General features: G+C 43.9%; 1 protein-coding gene across 2 annotated transcripts in view; it reads left to right on the forward strand.

Moving 5' to 3' along the window:
- AKAP13 (A-kinase anchoring protein 13) overlaps window positions 1-20,163 on the forward strand; it is a 242,544-nt gene that overhangs the window by 120,381 nt on the left and 102,000 nt on the right. For both annotated transcript variants that reach the window (XM_081337518.1, XM_081337519.1), the window contains 2 exons: window positions 113-2,891; window positions 8,290-8,366. In XM_081337518.1, coding sequence (XP_081193644.1) covers window positions 113-2,891; window positions 8,290-8,366 — 2,856 coding nt within the window. The remainder of the gene's footprint in view (window positions 1-112; window positions 2,892-8,289; window positions 8,367-20,163) is intronic.

Raw genomic sequence — 20,163 nt, forward strand, 5'->3', positions numbered from 1 at the left:
CACAGCGTCTTAATCTTGTCTTATATTTGGATTTTCAAAAGAAAAAGGTACATTGCAACTGTTCCCCCCCCCTTTTAAAAAAAATAATAATAAAACTGTTGTCCTCTTCTAGAACATGAATGAAGACCACTGTCCAGCGCAGACCTGGGAGGACCGTGGTTTGGGTCCTGTGCCTGAGGGTCCTGAAGCTGCTGCAGACCTTGGTTTGGATGTGTTGATGGTTGAAACGACTCCAAAAGGTTCTTCTGATCTGCTGGAGATCTCACCCTCTGTCTGCCTTGGGGAGGAAGGTGGCTCCCAGCAACGCGAAGAGCTTTTAGGCGCATCACAAGAGACGTTGAGGTTGGAGGAAATGCAGAACCAAAGGACTTCCTGTCAGGGTGAACAATTGCCACACAAAGAGGAAGGGGAGTGTTTCTCTTCCGTTGGAGACTCTGGGGCACCGTTGGAAGAAAATGAGAGCAAGAGAACTTTTTATGATGCTGCTGTCCTCACCTCCTTGGGAAATACCACCAAGGAAGCTGGAATGACCTCCTCCAGTGCTACTTTGGAAGAAGGGAGCTTGTGTGAAGGACATAATCTCTTCCAGGAAGTGCAGCTGGCTGAATCGAGAGTAACGGAAAATACATCCCCAGCTTCCTGTGAGGGCAGCAATGTAAGTATGGGACAAGGTGAATGCAAGAGTTGCACAGGGGCCATAGATGTTAACGTGACATCCCAACCGTATATGAAAAATGGGGAAATTGACATGGAGCCTTATGGGACAACAGTTATGGAAGCGTTGCCATTATCTGTTGCATCACAAACCACTCCTGCTGCCTTCTTCCTTGGGGACGGTGACCCTACTGTCTCCTGCAAAGATAAGAATGAGCCAACCCCAGTGCCAGAAGGTCCTGTAGATGTGGTTGCTACTGCAGATGTTAGTTCTCTTGACAGTGGAAGTAGCAAAGAGACCCCAACAGAAAATCACATCAACAGTGGACCAAAAAACACTGCTACAAAACAATCAGAGGAGAAGGAGAACATTGCTCCAAGCCCTGAAGCAATGCCCCAAAACTTTATAGACACCTCTGGATTTTCTCTGGAGCATCCTTCTGCGATGGCAGTGAATGATGGAGGGCAACGGAGAGATGCAGATATGTCTATTGAAAACACTGCTTTGGATTTGAGCAGCAAAGAGCGGAGTGCTCCTCTAGAGGGCAGTGTGGAAGAGCCCAGGAAGAGCCCAACATGCCTGCAGTCCCAGGCTGCCTGCGGTGGAGCTGAAATCCCAGAGACCTCAGCTCTAGAGCAGAGTGAGCAAAACGTAATTGATCTGACACCAATAGAGACCGAAGGAAACACCGATCCTGCCACGGTTGGTCAGGGGTCTCCTGTTGCACACCAGGATGAGAAACAGGATTTGGGTGAAGACCAAGAGTTCAGTTCCTCTCTAGCGCACACAGATCCAGGCGATGGCCCTGAATCGCATCCGGACGTTCTCAACTCTTTTCTGCCGCCCTCTGATCTCGAGAAGCCTCTTTGTGGACCGGCGGAGATGATAGGAAGCAAAGAGGAACCGGATCAATCTGGCGAAAGCCTCCAGAAAAGCATAGCCCTGACATCAGCCTTGCTTGTGGAGAAAGCTATTCAGGAGGCTCGGATGATTGTTACGCAGAAGGGCGATGCTACAGCAGCCTCTGTTGGCCAGGAAGCCTCTTCACAATTGGAGAGCCTTGCCCTATCTTCGCATGGTAAGGGCACTCAGTGTATTCAGGAGCATTTAGTGGGCACACCCTCTGCGGCTCTTAATCAAGACTCCAAACAAAACCAGGAAGTAGGAACAGCCATAACAGCAGAGCCAGCAGAGCTAGCAGCAGCAGCAGCAGCAGCAAAGCTGCTGACTAGAGCAGCTGAACAGGGAAGCCCAGTGCAAGGTGAGCTGGCAGCCACGTCTCTTGCTCTGGTGGATGGCTGGGAAAAAGACAAGGAGCCCGACTCTTCTCAGCTGCCTGAAAGTGAGAAGGAACTGCTTGGCAAGGAAAAGGCTTTGCTGGAGAGCTTCCCTCCGGGAATCCTTGTGCAACCGGCTTCCTACGATCTGGGTAGAGAGCACCCGGTGGATGGAAGCAATGCCCAGCCTGGCTTAAAGGAGGAAGCCTCCAGTCTGGAAGCTGAGGAGCAAGTAAAGGTAGAGGCGGTCGGGGATGTTCCTCCACAGTCTGGCTTGGCAAAGGGTGCTCCTCTTTGCAACAGGGATACTCCTTCCCCTGAGGTCATGCTGAACCCGGGACTTGAGCGTGGTCCAGCTGGGCAAGCAGCCTCGCCAGCTGGCAGAACATTGGATGTGATGGAAGCTCCTCTGACGGCTCTTGAACTGGCCGTGGAAACTGGCCTTTCAGAGGAGGAGGAGGAGGAGGAGGAGGGGGAAGTGGAAAATATCCCTTCCCGAATATTGCTTCAGCCAATTGCTGAAGAACTCCTTTGTGACTGTGATCCTGGTCCCGAAATGCCCTTGTTGGCTAGTGAGATGGACGTTACGGAGCTGGGAGAGTCAGAGAAAGGGAATAGGAGGACTAGCCAAGCTGAACCAGAATCCCTTGCCTTGCCTCTCTGCCCTCTTCCCGGGACTGAGCAGTTGGACAAAGTTGGAACGAAAGACTCTGCTCTGGACCCTGGCTGTCTGTTGTATAATGTTGACCCGACGCCTGGTCAAGTGATATTGCCGGCAGAAGCACATGTCTCTTTGGAATCTCTCGCTGGAAATCCCGTGGAAGTCCCCTGCTTGGTGGAAGCCAGCCCCGAGGAGACTAGATGTCTCCTTAATGAAGTTAAAGAGGAGATAAATGTACAGCCTGACAACAAAATGAACTCTGCAGCCCTGGAACTAACCAGCTCTTCGCCTATTGCAGGTAAGAAAATGAAAAAAAAAAAGTGTGATTCAGTTTTCTTCTGTTAAGTCAGCAGAAGGGGGGGAGATATGTGATTTGTGAATGACAAGTGAGGGAAGTGAGGATCTCTTTGCTGGAAGGACGCGACTAGCAAACTTGGGGAAGAGAAAAGCACGCAAAATCTGTATTTCTTTGTTTGGGAAATCTGTAGGTGGTAGCCTGGTTGCCCCAACTTCTCTTTCCCCTTTTGCACAACTAAACTTCAGGCTGTCAGTTGCTTGAAGCACACACCTGCTTCCTACCTGACCCTTTTCTTTTGACTCTTTCCCCTTTAAATTGTCATCAAGGTACATGGTTCTGCCCTACAAAGCATCTGTTAAGAAGGAGAGTGAACGATGTGTTGTATTAATGCAGGCTTCCTTCCAGAACAGGTGTCTATTTGTTGCAAGGTTTCCATGTTTCATGCTGGCTTGGCTTGGTCAGAGAAGACCACAGAGCTGTGGTCTTTTGCTATCAACTTTTGCTATCAGCTGCTCAAGTTCTAAAAGCGTCTTTTCAAGATGGCCCAGATCCAAATGTAATTTGAAGTCACAGGAAAGCTAAACTTTTTTTAAAAAAAAACAACTCAGTCCCCATTTCTGCTTTGTGAAAAATCCTTTCTGAATAGGGTACCCACTGTGTGTGTGTGTGTGTGTGTGTGTGTGTGTGTTTGCTGGGCTTCCAGCCTTTATTTCCGACTTGAGAAAACAAAGGCCCGGACGAAGGAGTTTGATTAGCGAGAGCAACGTTGACAAGCGAGGACCTGAAGGATCAAGACAGACCGGTTGGACTCCTTCTTTAAAACCATTTTGCCTCTTCTGTAACTGGAGTTGTTAGAGCATATTGTTCTCATTAGTTTTTTTTTTAAAGGTGAGAGCGAGGAAGGTGGTGAGGGAATGAAGGAAAGGCTCCCCCCCCCCTCCATCTGAGCTGTAAACCTAGAGGCATAATTGTTGGCAATGCTTAATGATAGTTTAATGCAAGCTTTCATGGCTCCACCTGTTCAGACAGCTGGTTAAAAAGAAAACAGCTGATCTCTGCCTGCTGCTATTATGGAGCTTGCCCTGAGGAATCGCAGGTGTGGCGGCCTCTTCCTCTCCCCCGTTGAGTTTGATCCGCTGCAAATTAGTACCAGCAAATTTCTCCCTAAGTTAAAACTGAAGGAACATGACAGATTGAACCAACGTTGGGCGCGCACTCTCTCTCTCTCTCTCTCTCGCTCTATTTTTTTTAACACAATGTGAAAGATTCTGTCTTCCCATTCCCCCAATAAACAAACAAACAAATAAATATTGCTGCAAATTAGTACCAGCAAATTTCTCCCTAAGTTAAAACTGAAGGAACATGACAGATTGAACCAACGTTGGGCGCGCACTCTCTCTCTCTCTCTATATATATATATATATATATATTTAACACAATGTGAAAGATTCTGTCTTCCCATTCCCCCAATAAACAAACAAACAAACAAACAAACAAACAAATAAATAAATATTGCCTGCCCTGTCATCGCAGGCTGAACTGCAAATAGAGGAAAAACTGGGAGCGTTTGCTGCTTGGAGACTAGCAGAGGCCGGGCGTATACAAGATCATTTTCTTTCCACAGGAACAAAACTGGAAGGAGCGCCCTACACAGCCTTGGGAAAAAAATAAATAAATAACAGCTGCTCTTAGGCCCTGCTTGACAGGATTTGGCATCCAGCAAGCTCCATTTTATTTTTGTGATATTTCAATCTCATGGGGAGGTGTCATGCGATCCTGGAGCGGTTCATTTCTCCTTTCGGGCTTAGGAGTGGCAGCCTCCTAAATTTATTCCCTCACCCCCTTTAAACTCTGGCTGTTGATTCTAAGCAAGTAGCATCCAGAAAGAAAGAGCAAAAACCCAGCTGCAGAACAGATGAACTGCCAACTTTAAGAAACAAACAAAAAAACCCCCATTGTTTTTAAAAACGCAGTCTAGATTTTTCTGGGCGTCGTCAAAAAGGGGGGCCCGTTGGAGAAATCTTGCCGTGGATTTTGTAGAGTGAGGGTGCCTTGAAAGTAGAACGTGTCCACCTAGGTCAGGGGTCTTCAAACTTGGCCCTTTTATGACTTGTGGACTTCAACTCCCAGAATTCTGGGAGTTGAAGTCCACAAGTCATAAAAGGGCCAAGTTTGAAGACCCCTAATCCTAGGTGGAGGTCTTTGCTGGAAGCTGCTTTGGCATCAAAACTGCTTTGCTCTGAATATGTGGGGAAGCTAAAACCGAAGGCGCAGGGGAGGGGCTGGAAACGGGCACCTGTAATTAAGGCGCACTTCCTGCTTTGCACCTGCTACCAGCCGTGGTGCTGAGACTGCGTAGTTTTCAGAAAGCTCCTGAGCAACTGGAGAAACAGGATTAAACTGGAGTCTCCGCCATGCCGGAACACAGCAAAGGCGAGGGTTTCTGTCCACATGTACTTAGCTAGTAGAAATGGCCTCAAGGAGCTAGAGAACTTGTGTGGAGCACCGGGAGCCAGCTGAGAAAGGTGTGTGTATGTGGAGACCTCCAAGTGGGAGCGAGAAAAATATTGCTAAACTCTGCGTGTCTGTTCACCAGGGGAGATTCTCCAGGTGACTTGGCAAGAAAGAATGGTGTGAAATGGAGAATTAAGTGAGTGGTTGGCTTGCATTGCTCACTGTGTCCGTCTCTCCTTCTCTCCCTCTGTGATGTCAAATCGGAACCACCACTTTTTCATTTGCTTGCGGTCCGGCTCTTTTGCCAAGCACGCCGTTGTTTGTTCTGAGCTCAAGCCGAGCTTGTTCTTTCTTGCCAAGGCATGCTGTTCTCCCCTGTGACTTTGAGGAGACATAGCCGCTCTTGCACCACAACAAACACACAGGCTTATAAGCCATTCCTACCCCCCCCCACACACACGCCCCTCGATTCTCCATTCCCTTCTCTTCTGCTCTTTTTTCCCAACTGTTGTTGTTGGTGCTGTTGAAAGCTGTCAAAATGTTGTGCTGTGGGTTTCCCTTGCAAATCCCATCCTCCTTTTGCTACACGAGAGAAGTACAAGATAGAAATGAAGGGCACTACTTGTTCCAAACTCCCAAATGTTGGTTTGAAATTTAAACTGATTGTGCTTATTAGCCCCCCCCCCCAAAAAAAAAAATCTACCTCCCTTTGCTAGTTGTTTAATGTTTTCTAAATCTAGCAAGTTGGTGCAAGCTTTTTTGAGTGCTTTGCAGAAGATGGTTCACAGATATTAAGTAAAGCAGTGTTAACCAAATGACTGGCGAAGTTACTGTTTGCTGAAGTCTAACATGATAAGTGGAAACCAGAAAAACTCTTCCTCTGTACAAAAACCTCTGTATTTTGGTTTCCTCAGAAATGATATTCTAAACCCATGACCACTGCCAGACCAGAGGATCATCTAGCCTGATGTTTTTGATTTCAGGTTTCTCCAACTCCACCCAGCTTGGTGCCCTCCAGATATGTTGGAGCTGCTGTTTCCAGAATGCCCAGCAAGAGAATACTGGCTGAAGGATTCTAGGGATTGCATTTCCAACACATCTGGAAGACGCCACTTTGGAATAGCCAGGCCCACTGGGTCTGGAAGAGGACTTCCATGTGAAATTCTTTTAAAATTGGAAAGGGGTTGAGCATTGAGCACGAAAAACATAAGTTCTACAATTGAACTTATGGGGACATGACAGCAGTATTCCAGTATTGGAGAGGCTGCCCCAAGGAGGAGGGGGTCAATTTATTTTCCAAAGCACCTGAAGGCAAGACAAGAAACAATGGATGGAAACTAATCAAGGAGAGAAGCAACCTGGAATTAAGGAGAAACATCCTAACAGTGAGGACAAGTAACCAGTGGAGCAGCTTGCCTTCAGAAGTTGTGGGTACTTCATCACTGGAGGTTTTTAAGAAGAGAATGGACAGCCACTTGTCTGAAATGGTATAGGGTCCCCTGCTTAAGCAGGGGTTGGACTAGAAGATCTCCAAAGTCCCTTCCAGGTCTATTCTGATTGAATGATTGATTGATTGATTGAATTGGGATGAAGTGCTTTTTTTAATCTCCAAGGGATGAATCTAAGAAGGTGGTCCTAAACCAGATGTGGCCATTGGTCTTTGTAGTCCAGTGTAATTTATTCTTGACGCAGCAGTTTTCTAAGATATGTGATACTCATTCCTTACGTCAGAAGATGCTGGGATTGGCTGGCTGTACTGGTTCACACTGTTATGAGCTGGAGTCCCACAAAGCATGTTCTTCACTTTTGTTTTTCAGAGACTGTAAGAAAATTACGGGTAATCCTCAATTTACAACCACAATTGAGCCCAAAATTTCTGTTACTAAATGAGACAGTTGTTAGGTGAAATTTGCCCTATTATACGAATAGTGAATCTGCCTTCCCCATTGACTTTGCTTGTTGGAAAGTCGCAAAAGGGGATCACGTGACCCCGGGACACTGTAACCGTCATAAATATGAGTCAGTTGCCAAGTGTCTGAATTTTAATCAGGTGATCCTGGGGAATGCTGCAAAACCCTGAAAAACGGCCGTTAGTGGCTTTTTTTCAGCGCCACAGTAACTTTGAATGGTCATTAAATGAACTGTTGTAAGTTCTCTCACTACGTTTTCTGCAGTCAATGCTCTTCTTATGCGTGGCATCTTAAAAACTGCATTCACGTGCAGCAGAAATGCCAGCGGCTCAGGGTATGAATTGCAGCATTTAATTGCAAAGCATTTTTAATGCTTGTTACCGACATGCTACTCAACACATAGAAAATTAATGTATCAGGGGAAAGGACTTAGGAAAGTGTTTGCTTTCTGTGAGCAGAAATCTCTGGTGGGGCATTTATTTATACAGAGTGCTTTTGACTCTGTCACCCAAAAGTTTGTCAGATAGCATGCATTTATCTGCGAATATGAACTGGTTCTCCTGTGGCTTCGTTTCCCCTTCTACCTCTTAGTATCCCCTTTGATCTCTTAAAGAAGTTCTGATATTCAGCTTTCCAAGAAACCTGGTTTGTCTCTTGTTTCCCTGTGAAACAATTTTCAGTGAAAATTAGAAAACAAATCAGTGCAGTAGATTTTGAGCCCATCGTCCTACGATGAGATGTCATCCGTCTTATTGAATCAAGAAAATTTGGGCTGTAAAAAAAGAAGTGACCAAAGTTTTGAAATTATCTGAAATATACACTCCTTAGAGCAAAACTGAAACATCAGGTTTAAGGGTGGTGGTGAGGGAAGAAGCTCAACCAACCCTTTCCTTCCCTGCTTGGGAAGAATTGGGAAGTCACAGAATGACCTAAAACGAAACCTACAGAAAAGGAAGGGACACCAGCTAGGTTGTTAAAACTGGAGAAATGATTAAAAGACACACTATAAACATTTTTTCTCTTTTTTTCTGCAGATTCTCTGGAAATGAAAACCGAAGAAGAAATGGATTTTCGGACAGATCTAGCTGAGAGCATTACTTCTGAAGCAAGGGTGAGGTTTCATTTATTTTCCCCGTCTCCCATCACTGAGCGTCGGCTATTGATTGAGGAACAAAAATGCACATGACCCCTCGCAAAGCTAATTTCCTTCTATTTCAATTTTTTAAAATTATTTTTGGTCTTTAATCACGAGGAAGCAGATCTTCCTTTTTAAAATTTTCTCATTGGGTTTTAATTTTCCAAAGTTATGGCTTTCTGAACCCTCTCTTTCTGTGCCTGGAGTTCCGTTCAGTAGCGTGATGGCCGAAAGATAGTTTGAGCTGGTTAATTCATGGTTTTGGACTTCTGGGCGATCAGTTTGCAGGAAGAAGGACTGTGTTTCTGTTGTAGATGAGCGTTGTCACTGCTTGAGAAAGTTCTCTTGTGTGTGTTAATTGAAGGACTCTCTCTCTGAACTTGGCAACTTCGAGATCTGAATGAAACATCAATGACTGAGCAAAGGATTGCTTCCACCTGCTCTGTGAGTGAGATAGGCAATCTTTAAATTGGATAAATAAATGAATAAATAAATAAACATTTTTCATTTGAGAAAGTTATTCCCCCATTGGCTTAAAGGGTGAAAGGCAGTTCAAAGCCTCTTGAATACAATTCCTAAGCATCCGTGCAAATTGTTGTTATTATTATTGATTGATAATGAACACTTGAGAATTTGTAGCAGTTATATCCATGAAAGAGGCCAAAGTCGTTTGGGTGATACCTTCACCACCAGTAACTATCTTGCAATTTTACTTAGGTTTGATGGGGTTGTCAAGATATAATGCTTTGTTGCACAGTCAGCTAGATGATGTTCAGACTGGGTTTGGCATTTCTGTTTACCGAATGAGTCCTTTCCAAGGGCCTGGGGTAGGCAGATGTGGTGATTTGATGGTCTTACAAGTATCATCGCAGGATGGAAGCTGTTCCCAGTAAACCTGCCTTTTGCAATTGACTGATGGCGAATTTGTCAATGCCGATGGTGTTCAAGAGGTGCTCCAGTTTTTGGGGGGATTGCACCCAAGGCGCCTATTACTATTGGTGCTACCTTTGCTTGCTTCTGCCACAGTCGTTCTATTTCTATTTGTAGGTCTTAGCATTTTGTTATCCTCTCCAGTTCTTTCTCTCCTATTCCGCTGTCTCCAAGTAGTGATGTTGCCACTACCACTATCCAGACTTTTTTTTTGGTCTTTTTTTGTGTTTCTTATTGACAATTGTTAAGTCTGGGGTGTTGTTGTTCTGGCAGTGTCTCTTGAGTGGCTTGGGTGGGTCTGGTGCAGCAGGATTGACATGAGTCCATTTGCTGGGATTTGGGGCACTTGGTAGCAAGGATCTTTGAGCATTGGCCACAGTTAGATCCCTTGTTCCTTTAGATGTTTTTAAAGATAACAATTCCTACAGTTGTTGATTTGAAAGGTGGTGAGGTAGTAGTGGTATCATTGTAGACATCTGAAATGAGAAGGAGGGAGGGAGGGAGGGAACGAAGGAAGCAAGCTGATCAATGCCTGTATGGAGAAAATAGTGTGGAACAGAGCATAGCCAGTACTAAAGCACACTAGAAACTTACATTTAGCTTTTTACACGATTAGGTGCTTAAGGTTTTTTGTGACTCGTTTTAATGCTGTTTTTTATTGACAAATTGATGTTCATTATTTTATTGCAAGAGTCTTCAGAGGAGCAGCTGATGGGATGGGTACCATCCTGTAATTGTACCGTTTCTTGCTGTTTAAAGTGTCTTCGATACTTTGCTGTCGGTGGTAGTTGGTTGAGTTTTGTGACTAATTATAAGAAGACTTTGAAATTTCAAACCAAAGGGCAGAATGGAAAATATTTTAAATAAATACGTACAGTAGAGTTCCCAGTTGGTCTCCTTCTCTGGATTTTTTAGCATCAGCAGCAGGTGGCTTTGATCTTCTTTACATTGATGTTGGATGAGAAGTTTTTCCCATCCACCACCCCTTCTTGAAGTCCATCAGATGCTTCCCAAGTCACATTAAGAACTCTGTTTGGTCTTGGTGTGTTTCAAGAATAAAGACGGTTTTGTCCAGATGACCCAGTATGCTCTTCTTTTGACTCATTGCATCACAATAAGATGTGAGAACAATTTGAGAGAACTGTACTCCTTTGAAAGCAAGGCCAGGCAAACATTTTCTAAATGGTTTTGCACTCTTGAAAATTACTTTGCCCCCCCACCCCCAATTTCTTCAGATGGGTTACTGTTAACACCACGACCTCAACTTTTTACTTTTTCACAATAATATACACTAGTCATTTTTATAACAACAAACCTATTAATCAGCAAAACCAAAATCAAAGCATCATTCTTTCCATCATGTGCACAAAAATCAGAAGCAATGTCCAAAGGAAAACAAAATTAAAATTCCTTGGATAGAGAAATCAACTTAACCATCTTTACTTCTTTTTCTATTTGCTGTGGGAAATAATATACATTTCTGTTTATACCTATTAATCTTTATAAGCTATCATCATTTATATCGTCTACTGTTCTAAGTTGAGTTGGAAGTCAAGACTTATTTCGCTGACCTTTTTTACTTTTTACCCCACACTCTTTCCTTTCCCCCTTTCCTTCTTGTTTTCCATTATTTTTATTTTCTCTGTATTATTCATTCTGATAAACTAATAAAATCTTCAAGTACAAAAGCAGATGGGTTAATGTTGCCAAAGAGGCAGGATTTCAGCTTGTTTCCTTGCCATCTTTAAGGTGCTTCTTTGAACACTAATAATATAAGTCTCTAATGAACTTGGAAAAAATATCTTTTAGATATAAGTCAATATTGGTTTTTGGTTGACCATCTCTGTTTTTCTGAAGAATAAGCTCTTGTTGAATCATACCATTTTATCTGGATAAGGACAGTATTTACCATTGATTATGTGTTGTGGTTTTGCTATTGTAATAATAGTTAACTGTGTTATCTTTTTATTGTACTGGATACCCAGGGGATATCCATTCCCCAAGCCAATCCAAGAGCGATGGGAAGATGAGTTTCTAGGTGTATATGCTGCAAAGCTCATATTGGTCAGATGGGTGTTTTGCTCAGTGGGTTAGGACGCTGAGCTTGTCGATCAGAAAGTCAGCAGTTTGGCAGGTCGAATCCCGAGTGCCGCGTAACAGAGGGAGCGCCTGTTACTCGTCCCAGCTTCTGCCAACCTAGCAGTTCGAAAGCACGTAAAAAATGCAAGTAGAAAAATAGGGTCCACTACGGTGGGAAGGTAACAGCGTTCCGTGTGCCTTTGGCATCTAGTCATGCTGACCACATGACTACGGAGACGTCCTCGGACAAGCGCTGGCTCTTCGGCTTTGAAACGGAGATGAGCACCGGCCCCTAGAGTCGGAAACGACTAGCACGCATGTGCGGGGGAACCTTTACCTTTACCTTTTACCTTTGATTTTCAAATGGGGAAGTAATTGATCTAGCTATTGCCGGGAGGGTCTGGGAAGGCACTGATCATATTTGAAGTGAAAGGTTTAAGGAACTGAGATTTTGCAATTGTGTGGAGAAGCAGAGCAAGCTTCTCCCCTCCTGGCTGGATCTGTTAGGATAGTTCTGTAATTTGTGTTTTTCTTAGAGGATGCATATTATTGCCTGGCTAATCTCTTAACTCAAAAGTCCACGTTGCTCTAAAAAAGTGAGCTGTTTATGAGTCGAGTGTGGTGCCTTCCATCTGTGCTGGATTTCAGGTCCCATAATCCTTGGCCTGCTCTTGCTTTTGACCCTGGCTAATAATGCTTCTCCAGTAGTAGTGTCTACATACAGAGAGGCTTGGCGTTCTCTCTGCAGGTGGTGGTGATTAGTCACGACCAGGCTTTCATGTATTTTTAACAAAGATAATTTTTAGAAAAACCAACCGCAGTAATCGCATCTTGTGGCAATGGTTTCCATAAATTGGATTACGTGTTGTGTGTCAGAAAATTACTTGAGGGTGGGGAGGAGGGGAAGCTTGCATAAAGGAGAAGAGGCTGCCCATCAGGTTTCCTGCTGGCTGTAGAAGCAGATGTTGATTTTGCTCTTTTGCTCTCTTTGGTTTTGCTTTATGACTAATATGCAAATATAGTGATATCAAGCACTTATGAAGCTGCAGTATAGCAGTTTTTTTTTAAAAAAAAATCAACCTGATATCCTCTCTATATGGATTGGATTCCTGCCTCCTAACCAACATCTGGGTCTTCTCCTACCAGCATTGCTGTCATTCCCAACCAACAGTTCAGCTTTCCTCAAAAATGGTGCATAGCAATTCTAGCTTCTCTTGAAAGTTAATTAGGCAATTGAATGACACTTTGCTTTCTTAGTCTTGAATGTGAGGCTGTAATTGCTAGCTTATGAGCAACATAGTTCAGTCCTTCTGCAAATGGTTTTATCGAGTATCTTCTTTGATGTAAATCATGATTCACAACAACTTTGGGTGGGCAAGGAGGGAAGAGAGGAGAGGACACCACCAGTTTAATTTAATGCTAGAGTGCACATTTATGATCCTCTTGTCTTTTTTGTTTCTGTAGCGGTCTGATGGTGTTCCCACATCATGCAAAGCCAAAGCGTGGTTTGTTTGGGCTTGATTCGTCATATTGTGTGGACACCGCCAATTGTAGTCAATGCATGTTTCAGGAAGCCATAGTTAAGCATAATACGTGACTTAAATTCTATTCATAATAAACCAGACTATTCCCCGGTTCTTGGAGGAGATGGTAAAAATAAAACAGACAGCTTTCTTTTTATAACTTTTACCTTGTTGCAGTGTAAATGACAAACCTTTCCCCCTACTGCAGATTAAGGGATTGAAGGGGGCGGACTAGAGGTGTGATTTTTGCTACTCGCTAAATTCCAGCCTACCTTGGGTGTCAAGCTGAGGATTTGATCAATCTCCAAACCAGGGGTTTTCAAACCTGGCCCTTTTATGACTTGTGGACTTCAACTCCCAGAATTCCTCAACCAGGCATTCTGGCTGAGGAATTCTGGGAGTTGAAGTCCACAAGTCATAAAAGGGCCAAGCTTGAAGAGCCCTGCTCCAAACCATTGCATTCATGTAGATTACGTAGCTACCAGCATCTTGTGATTGATTCTTGGTGACTTAATGGATACATTCATGTTGGGTTCTTTGGTAACAATATGGAATTTTTTACCCTTACCTTCTTCCAGGATGTGTTTTTCTGTGTCAGATCTAGTCTACAACTAGGGCCTTCCCAGCAAAGGACTTCTCAGCTTTGGAGGATCAGTCCATATCAACTAGAATGCTAGATGCTGTCATCTGCTGTGATAATATATCCGTTGTCTAGTTACCAGCCCTCTGATAATCAAACGTATATTATTCTTGAATCACCTCCCTTTTTATTAGAAGGTTAGAGAATTAAAAGGCGTTGTAGACTCACTCAGCACGCCTCTTGATTTCTTATAGATATTTTGGTGGCTAATCTTTTGAGTGTTTGCTTTGAACAGAAAGACCAAGCTGCCTGTCAGAAAGTTCCAGATGAATAAACTTTGACATATGATTTTACGTTAGGTCTTAGCAATAGCTCTTTCCCCCCCCCCCCACAAATGACAACTTCTAGCAAGTAAGTACTCTAGGGTTTTCATTGGCTAGTTGGTCTCTTTGCTTGCAGACAAAAAGGAAGAGGCAGTGAACCCTTGCACATCAAGTTGGTCTAGTCAGAATGAATCAGGATGGAGATGCTTCTCGGGGTTTGGGGTGTGAGAGAGACTGGTGGAAGTGACTGTGTGTGCCAGTCTTTTTTTCCCCATTCTCCTTCAAATATTCCTTTCAAACTGATCTTTTCTAGTATGGCATCAGGAATGTCGAGGCAAATGGAAAGTTTGCTACGGAACCAGTGACCACAATTTCCTGTTCCACAGTGTGGAAGAGAGAGAAGTTTAAAAACCAACAAGCACATTGCACTTCATTAATTACATTGAAAAACTGTAGAAATGTGCTGGAGATACATGGGACTATAACCCTCAAATGGATATTATCTGTCTGTCTGTCTGTCTAGCTAGCTAGCTATCTACTTCTCTGTCTGTCTGTCTGTCTGTCTGTCTGTCTGTCTGTCTGTCTGTCTGTCTCTGCCTGCCTGCCTGCCTGCCTGCCTGCCTATCTATCTATCTATCTATCTATCTATCTATCCTCTGAATTGAGTAAAGGTAAAAGGTAAAGGTTCCCCCGCACATGTGTGCTAGTCGTTTCCAACTCTAGGGGCCGGTGCTCATCTCCTTTTCAAAGCTGAAGAGCCAGCGCTTGTCCGAGGACGTCTCCGTGGTCATGTGGCCGGCATGACTAGACGCCAAAGGCGCACGGAACGATGTTACCTTCCTACCGTAGTGGTCCCTATTTTTCTACTTGCATTTTTACATGCTTTCGAACTGCTAGGTTGGCAGAAGCTGGGACGAGTAACAGGCGCTCACTCTGTTACGTGGCACTCGGGATTCGACCCGCCAAACTGCCGACCTTCTGATCGACAAGCTCAGCGTCCTAACCCACTGAGCCACCACGTCCCTCTGAATTGATTACTTTGATTCAAAGTTTAGATCTGGGGTTGAAACAGTCTTGATCTTTCCAATAGATAACCTGCAATTGAAGAACAGATCTAGATTTGCAGAACCTCCTACCATTGGTCAGGATTTCTTTTGATCCTGCATCTTTAACCTAGAATTGGGAGGTGCAGTGTTTTAGACCAGCTGGTAATTTGTGGATTCTCTGAAAATGGTTCAGGAGCACCAATTAGGTCACATCAGCGCTAGCAGTGATCACTAGCACTGTTGATGTAACTTAGTGGGATAATGAAACCTCTTCAAACAAATAAACAAGCTCAGAGAGCACCAAGGGTTCCACAAAGAAATAAACACACACACACTCACACATGCCTCCATGTTTATATGTTCTTATCAGTTCCGCTGGGAAATAAAATATTCTTCACCCTTTCATTATTGCAAGTGTTGTTATGATGAATATGTGAGATCTGACATGCCTTTACACACTTGCAAGTCCTAAAGAAATAGAACACCGTACAGGAAAAAGGGACAACTAGCATTTTGGAATCGTTCAGGTTTATAGCTTCTTTGGATGAACAAATCTGGCCACTTCAGATTTGTTTGATTGTTGAGCAAGGAAAAGTTTCTCTCTTGCTTTCTTTCTTCTGGGCACTGCTCTGGACTGGAACAGGCATGCAATAATCTGAAGTGAAGAAGTTATTGTAGTCCTTCAAAGATGAAAGCAAAATTCAATTTATGGATGTGGAAAAAGTTGCTTCTTCCTTTGGTTAATTCACTCCCCATATTCACCTCTTATTTTCCTTCCTTCCTTCTTCCATTGAGGCCCTTGATGCCTTCTGCATGGCACAATTGATGCTTTCAGCCAACAAAGAAAGGGCAACCTAAGCTTCGGGGGCAAAATGGCCATTAGGGATGAAAAGGACCCTCTGAACAACGAAATGCATTGTCCTTCTCTCTGTTTGCAAGGAATGACCTCTAAGTAAAGCTAAGAAGGGGCTGTTTTGCAGGGGACAGATGTGCATAAATCCAAGATGCTCAGAAACTCAACACCTAAACTCCATCTAAGCCGAGGGAATCCTTCCCATGGTTTTGTGTCCCTTCTTCTGGAAATGGATCCTCAAGGTACACATCTATTATTAGGAGGTGCATTTTAAGCAACTCCAACCCAGTCTTCTTAGCCTCGGAAAATCCAAATGACAGAGTAGCTGGCCTTGGGAGTAGGTTTAAGTGGACTGTAGGATGTACCAGACATTCTAAGGAAGGGATGATGTCATAAGTCCAGAAGAACTTCTTAACCCTCAGGGCATATTACCGGAAAGATGACATTATGGTACCTAGAATAGCTCAACAAAGTTTCAGCCATTGTTTAATCTTCTGCACATCTGCCATCATCTTTTCTCTGATAGGATCCTTCAAACAATAGAAGAGGCTACTCTGGAAGAAATGTGTTAGGGCAGCTGATATTTTTAATTCTTTACTTAAACATTTTCGAAAATAGACGGGACAACCATTTGAGGCGTTTAAGAAGAGACTGGGCAGCCATTTGTCTGGAATGGTATGGGGTCTCTTGCATGAGCAGAAGGTGGGACTAGAAGACCTCCAAGGCCCCTTCCAACTCTGCTATTCTGTTATTCTACTCTGCTATTCTATGTTCTATTAATAACTTTTTTCAGACCTTCATGAATTTTTCAATGCAGTGAATCTCTTATTAGCACATGTTTTTTTCTCCCATCTTAGTTGGCTTCCTTATGGAATATCTAAAGCAGGGGTGTCAAACTCAATTTCACTGAGGGCCGCATCAGCATTGCGGTTGCCCTTAGGGGGCTGGGTGGGTATGGCCAGGGTGGGTGTGGCCTATTGGGTGGGCGTGGCTAGAGTGCGTATGGCCTGCTGGGTGGGCATGGCCAGCTCTACATCGTTGGCATCAAGGGTGCCTATGGGGGCCTGGGCAGGAGTGGGACAGATCTGAGGGTCTCTGGCAGAAGGAGGGTCTCTGGGCCAAGGCAGTGGGGGCCATTCCCTCACTGTTTCCACGATGGCTTCGCGGGCCGCATGAAACCACTTCGCGGGCCAGATCCGGCCCCCGGGCCTTGTGTTTGACATGTCTGATCTAAAGGTTCTTTGAGATATACAGGATGTTAACCTAGGCCTGTTCAATCCCAACAATTATGGCTTTTCAGATTATCTCAGTTTACATTTTGTTATGTGGGTGGCAAAGTATGTTGTCCTGGTTCTTAACGTGTGTCATTGATGGATAAGCAAATAAATAATGTGTGTGTATTTTTTTTAAATGAAATAGACTGTAGCTATATCCAGCATTCTATTCTGATATAACAGGAATGGATGTAACTCAAGCATATATGTTAGATCAGGGGTCCTCAACTTTGGCAACTTTAAGACTTGTGGACTTCAACTTCAGCTTTGCTGGCTGAAGAATTCTGGGAGTTGAAGTCCACAAGTCTTAAAGTTGTCAAGGTTGAGAACCCCTGTATTAGATCATTGATGCTTTGGATATTTTCAGACAAGATTGTTGCAGTGTGATTTGGGTGGTCTTGACTTTGATGGACATTGGGTTCTACCAATGGTTCTGCCTCTCTCCGTGGTGTTAGCCACGCACAAGAGGGAGGCTTTGCCATCCTGACTGTTTCATTCTGTATATATTGACTAGATGTAGAAGACCAGGCTGAGCCCAAGAGAGGGTTCAAAGGCATCGTCAGTCTCAAGTTCCTTTGCACTCACAGTAGATCTGACTGTTACCCATCTTAAATTCTGTTGACTCTTGCCTGCCACCAATTTGCTTTGACTGTTAGTAGTTCAGAGTCTTGTAGAGAGCTTAATCTTGGATTAAATCTATATATTCATTTGAACTACCTGGACTCCTGATTTCCTGCTCTTGACATTAGGCCTAGCAATACTGCTACAGGGTTAGATAATAAATCAAAGCTACATTCTGCTGCCCCATAGAAAGTTATAAGTGTAGAACTAAGTATCTCTTGAGCAGGAAATGTAACACTGTATCAAATAGGCCAACTTTGTGTTTGATATTATTGCTACTAGATGCAAAACCTATTTGGAAAAACCGAGACATGCTTGAGAATTCATTAGGTCCTGTTCCCTGCCGCTGAATCTGCTCCATTGCAAGAGGTGAAGTTTTGTTCTGCTCCGCTTCCAAGTGGCAGTTAGCTTTCTCCTTAAATGCAGGGAGGGAAATGTGGGATTGACCTCAAAGAACAAATGCTGACTTATCAATATGGACAGTTGCCTCGCGTGGGAGGAGAAGGGCTTGAAAGCCTTGGATGTTAACAAAACAGATGACCACATTATGTAATCCGGAAGGATTACATATACATATACACACACACACACACACACACACACACACACACACACACACATATATATATATACTTTTTGGATAAGGTTGCTGCATATTAAAGGCAAGGGCAAGACAGGGAACAAAAAAGCACTGATTTAAAAAGGAGATTTCCCAAGCAATGTTGGGTTAAAACCTATCTGTCTTTCTGTCCATCCATCCATCCATGCATCCATCTGTCCATCCATGCATCCATCCATCATATCTATCTTTCTATCTATCTTCTATCTGTTTCTGTCCATCCCTCCATTCATTCATCCATCCCTCCATCATATCTGTCTACCATCTGTCTGTTTGTCTGTCAATCCACTCATCCATCCATGCATCCATCCATGATATCTATCTTTCTATCTATCATCTATCTGTTCGTCCATCCATCCATCCATCCATCCATCCATCCATCCATCCATATCTTTCTATCATCTATCTGTCTGTCCGTCCGTCCATCCATCCATCCATCCATCCATCCATCATCTACAACTCACTCATAGGTGACTCCAGACAGCTTACAACATTTCAATGCTCAGTGAAGCTACTGGATGGTCAATCATGACTTCTTCCTGATATTCTGTCTCGAATCTCATGTCAGCCTTGCTACAGTGGTTCCTCCTTTTGGGCCTACTGAACAGTGGAGCGACCTGTGGAGGAGCACCAGTGATCTCCCCTCAGTTTGATAAACCCAGAACCTGTTGTGGCTAAAATGTCACTGCCAATGTATGATATCTAACACCCAAGGGATGGTTTAAGGTACAAGGAGCTGCTCTACAGGTGGACTTCAACTTGCGGCCACAATTGAGCCCAACATTTCCATTGATAAAAGCAAGGCAGTTAACTGAGTTTTGCCCCATTTTACGATCTTTATGGCCATAGTTGTTAAGCGAGTTACTGCAGCTATTAAGTGAATCATGAGGTCATTAAGCAAATTGGGCTTCTCCTGTTGACTTTGCCTGGCAGAAGCCAGATGGAAAGATCACAAATGGTGATCACATGTATGTACAACTGTCATAAATACATTCCAGTTGCCAAGCATCCAAATTTTGATCTCGTGACTGTGGCTGCTAGGGACGTAAGTATGAAAACTAGTCATTAGATCACTTTTAAAAGTATCATTGTAACTTCCAATGGTCCCTAAATGAATGGCTGTAAGTTAAGGACCACCTGTATGTTATATGGACCTTGGGATTCCTTCCTCTCTATGTGTGCATGAGACCTCCACCCTCAATGCACGCTCTCTAAAGCCTCAACTCATTTTCATTAAATTCTGGCTGGTTGGTTTCTTTCTTTCTTAGTATTCCAGAGTCACAATCCAGGAATAAAAGCTAACTTACTGGGCTTCATTGTTACAAGGCACAGTGATGCCTATTTCCTGGGTGAGATCCTTTCAAAACAAATATTTAGGTAACAACCCCTTAAGTAAAGTTCCGGTGGAAGTAAATGGAGGGAGAAAAAGAAATCGTGCAATGAACTTTGGGGAAGCTTTTCATGTATCACCCACCTCTGTAGCTCACAAAAAGAAAGAAGAGGCGGACTTCCCAAGGGACCACTTGTAAAGCTTCATTTTACAAGAAGGAAGCTGAAAGGGCCCAGAAGCTGTTTCCATAGGAGCTTGGCAGTTTGCTGATCCGTTATTTGGCACGCTCTTAAACTGCACGTCAGGTCCGACCGTTCAGAAAAGGCAGGTCACTTAGGCAAAGGGAGGCAAGCATCCCCCAGTGATGCTAAGAGGAACTGTCCTTTTGACCTTCCTGCACTTACAAGCATATCAGGGAATATGTGCCATTGGCCCGGCCATATCAGAGAGGGACAGTTCTCACCCAGAAGATAGGAAACAGGCAGGCTTAATGAGCTCAAAGGCCTGTTTAACATCAGGGCTTTTCCGGCAGAGATGTCACTGTAACTCAGAGCCAGGCTCTTGATCTGGGCTGCCTCTAGTTATTTCATGTTTA

Source organism: Vipera berus (genome assembly GCF_964194415.1).
Source record: "Vipera berus genome assembly, chromosome: 12".
NCBI lineage: Eukaryota > Metazoa > Chordata > Lepidosauria > Squamata > Viperidae > Vipera > Vipera berus.